Raw genomic sequence first — 7,581 nt, 5'->3', positions numbered from 1 at the left:
GAAATAATTATGGGAGTCAAATGGATCAATTAAATGATGCCAAATTGGGTGGAGAGATTTTTTATGGGTAGAATAATGATCTGGTAATTTATCAGGATTTTTGAAGCAATATAAAATATACTTGCTTCACAACCTGAAAATAATGCCAGAAACAAAGATTTGCTCCTGTGCTCACATAGATAATTGTATGGGGCTTCAAATGGGTGGAGGGGTTTAATATGAGAATATTCAGAAGTGTGCAAAAGTTAATCTCATTTGGATACTCCTAGCTAGTACTTCCTTCACAAATCCTTCTGTCTGACAGAAACTTTGAAAAATCACTGAGGAAGGTTGGCTAGGAAAATAAATTTGAACTTGTGCATGGGGCAATTATTTGGACATATAAACATGCCCAAAAGGTTGGGAACTACTAGGAAAAATATAAATGACACTTCCTTCACAAAGTGTCATTCAGGGCAGAATAGGAAATGAATTATTGGGGAATTATTTTTGAACATGGCAATGAAAAGTTTAGCCATATTTGATCAAGATATGAACCAAACAATTTATGAGAATTATTTGGGAATTTTTGGAGTGAGGGAAATATAGGTTGCTTCACAACCTAGGGCAATTGGAGTTATTCCTTTAATAGAAAAGGAATATTCCCAATAAAAGAATATTGGGATTTGGGCTAGGATGGAAATGACAGGGTCTAGGGAAAGATTTGGGAATGACAAGCCACTCTGGAAGCAAAGAAGAGGGCATCTTCTTCAGTTTCCAGACCACAAAGCCACGGAAAAAGAAAACTCAGGCAAAAACTTCGGAAAAACAAAAGAAAAAGAAAGGGCCGAAAATCAGGCTGTCACAGGAGCGGCGCGCGCAGATCTGACTAATCCGATCGAGATGGCCCTCCCAGCCTCTAGTATGATGGCCAAGTAGTGATACAAGGTCTGGTCCTATGCTCTCTTTGCTTCGAATCTTAAGAGGCGAATAACTACTTCCAAGCTACCACTTTCACCAGCGGGGTAGACCTTCCAGTTTGGGGGCCTGAGCTTTGTGGGACGTTAGCGGTCTGCCTGTTAGCGGCAACGGCATGACCCACACATGGGCCCAAGCCCCTGCCCTCGATAGGAGAACCATAGGGCGAGGGCATGGGGGCAGCACGTCGAAGGGTTCCAAGATTCACATCCAACACGCCACAAGGAACCCATGTGCCCACGGCCCAAGTCTTATTGTCGCACAGACGAATGTTGTTTGCTCCTCGAGCAAGCCTCCTTAGCGCACCAAAAGGAAAGAATGGTGGTGGACAAGATGGACCTTTTCCTCCCCCTGCAAGGGTCATGCCAGGCAATGACCTGACACCAGGGGAAGTGTTTTTATCCGAAAAACTAGGATGAGCTTCACCTACCACCCCTACCCCCCTTGTAGTAGCCATCGAGGAGCATTCCATCGAAGCACCAACAACTTTTGCATCATCGTGAGCGCTCCATCGCAGCTCCGACAGTGCATGCGTCACTGCACCAATAGCCGCCGGCGAAGCTGCATCAAAGCACCGGTTCGCAACCACTGCATCACAGCTCCACCAGCGCTGACAACCGTTGCATTGCAGCACCGACAACTATCGACGAGCGCTGCATTGGTTCCCCCCTGCAGTGTTTGTGACCGCTGCATTGTAGCTCCGGCAGCATCGACCAGCGCTGCATCGCACACACGGCAGCGGGAGCGTCAACGAGCGCTACATCCTAGCACCGGTGCCGCTTGCAACTTCGTGAGTGTTGCGACCTCTCTATTTGCGGCGAGCGGCGGTACGATGATCGCCTATCAACAACAATGTCTGACCTCGCAGCTTGCGGCAACGTTTTTTTGAAGCAAAATGCGTCAGGTATGGAATTCGGGCGGCAGGTAGGGCTGGACCAAAAGCTCAGAGCTCGCGAACTTAATGAGCGTTCGATAGTTCGGCTCGTTAAGCTTGTGGCTCGCTTTTTAATGAACAGAGTCAATCACCGATTTCAGCTCATTAAGCTTAATGAGCTTAACGAACGAGCTAATGAGTTTCACAAGTAGCTTGTTAAGCTCGTTAGTAACAACACAACACATATTTTTATCTTATGTGACAAAGTTTTCGTAGCACCTCAGTCTATCTATTTAATCTAATCTACATAGGAGACAACAAACTAATGTATTTTCTTTGGTAGTCACTATCTCCCTTCTTAAAAATCACATCTACTTAGTCATCATGTAGGCTGTAACACATCAGAATTTGTTAACGAGCGCTCACGAATTTAACAAGCTTCAAACAAACCGAGCCGAGCAGGGCTTTCTGCTCGTTAATCTTAACAAGCTTAACGAATCGAGTCTTAACGAGCACCAATAGCTCGTTCGTCCACTCCTAGCGGCAGGCGCACGTGTGATGTTTTTTCTTCTAACAAAGCCCGTGCGCTGCTGATGCAGGGCTCGTCACTTGCACAGCCTCCCTAATCCTGGGCCACTTTCAGGTAGCCCAGGTGGCGAGTGGAGTTGGCCCATCCAACTAAGGGGGAAACAGGCTGAGATCCCTCAGTCCTCTTCACCGAAATAGTCCCGTCCCGTTCTTCTGCTCCCTTGCAGAACCTTGCGGCGACGATTCTCCAAAGGGGGTTGGGCGTCGGCGCCGCAGACCTCGCCGTAGTGGTGGCCCCTCGCACCTGCTCCCAACCGGCGTGCCCCCGATGTGGCGGCTGCCCGGGCTGCTCTCCCAGGCCGCCGCGGCCGGGAGGGCGGCGGCGAGGACCAGCAGCAGCCACGTCAGCGGTTCCAAGGGCTTCTCCAGCGGAGGGGGCGGGTCCCCGCTGCCCCGAGGGTGGCTGCGGAGGCTGTGGATCGAGGAGCTGAAAAGGGAGAAGGAAGCTGCGAGGAGACTGGGGGGAGGCGTCTGCAAGGCCGAAGGTGTTGGCGAGGATCCGCTCGGCTATTTGGCCAACGCCGCGCGCGCGTTCGTGAATTCCGGGTCCGCCGCGGCGGGGATTGACAAGGTGAGGCCTGGGGGAGCGGCCCGCGGCGAGGTGGCCCCGTCTAAAGGCGGCCAGTATGACCCCAAGGACCTCCCATACCTAGAGGCAAGCGGATTCTGTATTCTCTAATTGCAGCTTGTTATGTGTAGTGCCATTCGGTATGACCCGATTATATCTTAGACTCTATACAACCAATCCATCACAGAATGCGCATGATGAAGCTTTTTCAGATAATGATGGAAGAGGAAACACCTCCTGTCAGGCGCATGATGAAGTTCTTTAGAGAATGGAAGAGAAAACTCTCTTTTTGTGACTGAACTCTGATTACGATTGGTAGCGAAGTCGTGTGGGAATTTGTAGGTTAGCTGAACAGGGCCGAGTAGTGGTATGTGAGTGAATATTTCTGTGGGTAATATAGCAGGATACTGGCCAATCGATTTAAAGTTTGTTCCCTGCCGCTTCCAGTTATGTTTGATGGTTTATGTTATATCCAATCTTATCTGTTTAAATGTGCTGAAATTTGGCTATTGGAATAACCGAGGTGGCCTTTATATGTGTTTTATAGGCCAAGCTGGAGCCTCTCCTCTCAAGAGCCAACCTCCTTATAGCCAGAGATGTGGAATGGGCAAATATCATGTTTGCTTTCGAGCAGGTGATTTATATGAACATGCTTCTCCGGCTCTTTCCATAATGGAATTGCAGCTTATGTGAACTATTGATAATTTGGCTGAAGCTAGATGTTTTTTTTTTGCTTACTACTATTGCTTTGAAATGCAGGAGAGTAGATATATCATAATGGATCCACTCTTTTCCCAGTCTGTAAGTGTGTCTCCTTCCAGCTAGCTGGTTTGGTTGTTGTATTATTTCCATCATCTATGCTTCACCTCCGGGTCTTACACGTTGACTTGTTTCTTTTTCAATGCCAGCCTGTAGGATATATTCGAGAGAAAAGCAATGTCATCTTTAGGCAGGTACATCTATGTGGTTACTTGATCATAAATAATTTTGTACCTTATGCTAACACTTTAGGGTAATTTATTGAAATTTGTTCGGTTGACCAAAGTTTCCATTACCCTTCCTATGCTGAAGAACACCTGTTGGTAGCATGCCACTCATTGTTGTGATCTTTTGGTTGGACAGATGACGGAAGTCTTCCACTATATCATTTTTTTTATTGGATGCTTTTCTGGTTGTTTTCTCCTGGGCAAGGAGTTTTTTGTGATTGCTTCTCTTATTTTCGTTTTTGGAATGATTGATGTTACATATTTTCAGTTGGAGTTGACACTGATAGTTTATGTACGGTATGCGGTGTAAATCTTGAAATATTACCTATGGGACGTGAAATGGGGGTAAATGTAAGCTATAGGGACTGAAAAAATGGAGACATGGGAAAATCTGATGTGTTGGAGAGAGGTGTCAGTGGGAATGTTGAATGTCGTGGAAAATTGGTTGCTCTCCCATTTCTAAGCCTCCACTATGTAGTGTTATCATATTGAGTAGTTTTGGGGATGCTCTGGAAGGACTGTACTTGGTTTCAGCTTCATGGAAGAATTGGCGTTCAGCGAGAAAAACTTTAGTTATCATGAAGAATTGTATATGTGTAACATGTTTTATCCATTTAGTAATGGAGGTATGGGAATATATTTCTTATCTAGCTGGCAATATATTTCTGATAGGGTAGAAGTGTCATCTGATATGTAAGTTAATTTACTTTATTAATGTTTGTTATTTGTCGTGTTTACAGATTTAATATGGCCTATTTATTTACAACACTACAAAATTTCACTCCTTGCTGTCTTGATCAGTTATGATGCTAAAAGTTAATTATGTGCTTTTTTTAGTATTGCTAGTGTAGGAAATAATCTAATGCTATTGTCTCTTTTGTGTGTGCAAAAAAACACCTTATTGTATTTGGCGTCTGTTTGTTCATTCTTATCTGATGTTTATTTATTCATTTTTTTACTTGATGGCAACTATTACTACCTTAGTACCTTACAACATTTCCCTTTTTCTGGTATTTCAGTTACTTCGGTCGAGACGGCCATTTACTGCACAATTTACTGATGCTATGGGTAATGAGATATTCACGGTAAGAATTCGCCAATGTTTTTTCTTTTTCTTTTGGGGAGGAACGATTGTTGTTTTTCGTTGTAAATACATAGTTGGAATTTCTGCAAAGATATTAATGCTATGGATACAGGTCCGCCGGCCATTTTGGTTCATCAACAGCTCTATTTATGCAGAAGTGGATGGCAAGGTACACAAATATTCTTGACTTGATTGCTATAACTCACTCAGATGGGAGTTTTGTCCTCGTATGAATGCACAGGAATACTGCTGATGAAGTTTCATTATTTTCCTTTGATCAGGAGGTAGGTGTAGTCCACAGGCGCTGGCATCTTTGGCTTAGAATTTATGATCTGTACTTAGGGTAACATGGTCTTCTGATCTCCCAATTCCCTTATTTCTTTAACCCAGTCTAGGTTCTTTATGTAGCTGTCATTCTTGCTATAACGTCTGACAGGTTGATTTTCAACTTGTTTGTCCTTCAGGAACAAGCAATTTGCTGTGGTTGAGAATCCTGGATTTTGGAACTGGACCTTTACCCTTATTGATGAAGATGAAAATGTGTTGGCCCAGATTGACCGTAATTGGAGGGGAATTGGTTTTGAGGTAATGTCCGTTTGAGTAGGCGTGTATTTTCATGCATTTGAAGGAAATTCATTATGGAATGTGTTTCATAGATGTCTAGCAAAACATAATGAGTAACATAAGCTAACGATCAACACTCTGATCACTAAGAAATATGATGTGATACTATTGCTTGACATTGCTTCTGCACAAGGAAATTATCATACATCATTGGACACATAATTATAGCATGGTTGCACATCACATATCTTTTCTGAGTGCATTTTGTGTTGCATTATCTTAGCCTTTAGAAAATATACGTGGTTAATCGAGGAGTAATGACCGATCAATATACCTTTGGTTGTATCTCATTGCAGCTCTTTACGGATGCTGGCCAGTATGCAATTCGGTTTGGTGATGATGGACAAAGCAGTAGACTTGGTCTCGGTTCAGATGTAAGTGTTCTCACTTGACAGACATTAAGAGCATATCTGCCTTGATGTAGCTGGCCCCCCTGCCGGATGTGAAACTTAGGATCATATGGCGCGTCAGTTTCTGTACTTGCACGATGTTGCTCTTTACACTTGATATTTTAAGAATCTCCCTTTAAACTTGTCTCAAACTCACATCTCACTGATGCTTCCAGATCGAAGAACTAAACGTTGTTCGCCCGCTGAGTTTACCTGAAAGGGCTGTAGCTCTTGCTCTGGCAGTGTCCCTGGACTCAGATTACTTCTCTAGGAGAGGGGGCTGGTATGCATGCATACCTTACTTTCAGTTTTCCACATTGACTTATCTGGATAGATTCACTGAACTATTATTACCATGCAACCTGGGTTTATCACCTACTGGTGCCCCTGATACTAACCCCGAAGTGCTTGTTTCTTTCAGGGGACTGCCTTTTCTCATCGCCACAGAGTAGACCGCGCATACGAATGCCATCCTCTCAGTTCACAGCGGAACTTAAATTGCCAGTTCTTTCGCCATTGATGTCTGAAGAAGCTGGTGTCATTCACTGTCGCCATACCATTGAGATCATTACACAAGTGTGCCGTGTTTTTTTGTTACAGTGACCGTACTTGGTTGCTCACTTCACTTGGGCTTTTCGTATGAATTTTAGTGCACTCTGAGAGGTTTGACAGCTCGCATCCAATTCCCTGCTGCCTTTACACGAACTGCCAGTGTGACTGCTCTTAGTAGGCCTCCTTTGGTTCATAGGATAGGATTATCATAGGAATAGGAAAGTTGTAGGAAATGAGGTGACATCTCAAATCCTATGAGTAGGAATAGGAAAAGAGATGTCCATAGGAATTTTTTCATCGAGTCTAGGCTAATGTTTATTTTCCTTTGAAATGTGGAAGGTAGGAACCAATCCTATGTAGAAATAGGAATCCATTTCTATGAACCAAAGGGCTCTAAAGGAAAAAAAATCCTATAAAAATCCTACCATATAGAATTCCTAAGAAATTCCTTCAAACCAAAAGGAGGCCTTAGCAGGAAACTGAACTCGTCCATCTGCTGGTTACAGCGTCTCTTTTTTCATCCCTTTGTTTATTTAGTGGGTGGAAAGGGAAGTGCTAGTGTGATAACGACTTGAAAGTTGCCATTCTTTGCTTTACTGCTGAACCTTTGTGTTTACAGTATGCTGGTGGGGGTGGGGGGTAAGGGAATCTACTGCGCCAGCCTGCAAACGTCCACGGACTGATGCGGACGATTTTAGTCATTCAACATGGTGCTGCAAACATCCACGGATGTGTCCGAGTGCGAGAGTCCGAACCTGCGGCACGTAGACTACCCACAGTGGGAGTAACATAGGTGGTAAGAGCAACTCCAATGGGCTGACCCAAACGGACGGCAATTTCGTCCGCTTTTTGTCCGTTTGGGTCGGCCGCCTGCCTGGCGTCCGCCTTGTTTTAGATATAGGCCGGCGTCGGTAGCGTGTCCAACGCGCCGACCCATATGTGCCGGCCTGGCCGGCTGG

The 7,581-nt window shown here is 44.7% G+C and overlaps 1 protein-coding gene across 1 annotated transcript; it reads left to right on the top strand.

The window, feature by feature from the left end:
• The first annotated feature begins 2,542 nt into the window (after positions 1-2,542).
• Positions 2,543-6,775, top strand: LOC119365518 (altered inheritance rate of mitochondria protein 25-like). The gene is made up of 11 exons (XM_037631157.1): positions 2,543-3,074; positions 3,535-3,621; positions 3,747-3,788; positions 3,896-3,940; positions 4,993-5,058; positions 5,170-5,226; positions 5,339-5,400; positions 5,522-5,642; positions 5,978-6,055; positions 6,247-6,353; positions 6,492-6,775. Exons 1-11 carry the CDS (start codon positions 2,688-2,690, stop codon positions 6,520-6,522), a joined length of 1,083 nt encoding a protein of 360 aa, XP_037487054.1. The 5' UTR covers positions 2,543-2,687; the 3' UTR covers positions 6,523-6,775.
• Positions 6,776-7,581: the final 806 nt, after the last annotated feature.

Source organism: Triticum dicoccoides, chromosome 2B (genome assembly GCF_002162155.2).
Source record: "Triticum dicoccoides isolate Atlit2015 ecotype Zavitan chromosome 2B, WEW_v2.0, whole genome shotgun sequence".
Lineage (NCBI taxonomy): Eukaryota > Viridiplantae > Streptophyta > Magnoliopsida > Poales > Poaceae > Triticum > Triticum dicoccoides.
This window is presented reverse-complemented; position numbering and strand designations above follow the sequence as displayed.

What these genes read in the sequence shown, in the direction of transcription:
- LOC119365518 (XM_037631157.1), top strand. Translation starts at nt 2,688, where the DNA reads ATGTGGCGGCTGCCCGGGCTGCTCTCCCAGGCCGCCGCGGCCGGGAGG. An exon ending in ATTTATGATCTGTACTTAGG is followed by an intron (nt 5,401 to 5,521) that starts GTAACATGGTCT and finishes TTTGTCCTTCAG; the next exon opens with GAACAAGCAATTTGCTGTGG. An exon ending in TTCTCTAGGAGAGGGGGCTG is followed by an intron (nt 6,354 to 6,491) that starts GTATGCATGCAT and finishes TGTTTCTTTCAG; the next exon opens with GGGACTGCCTTTTCTCATCG.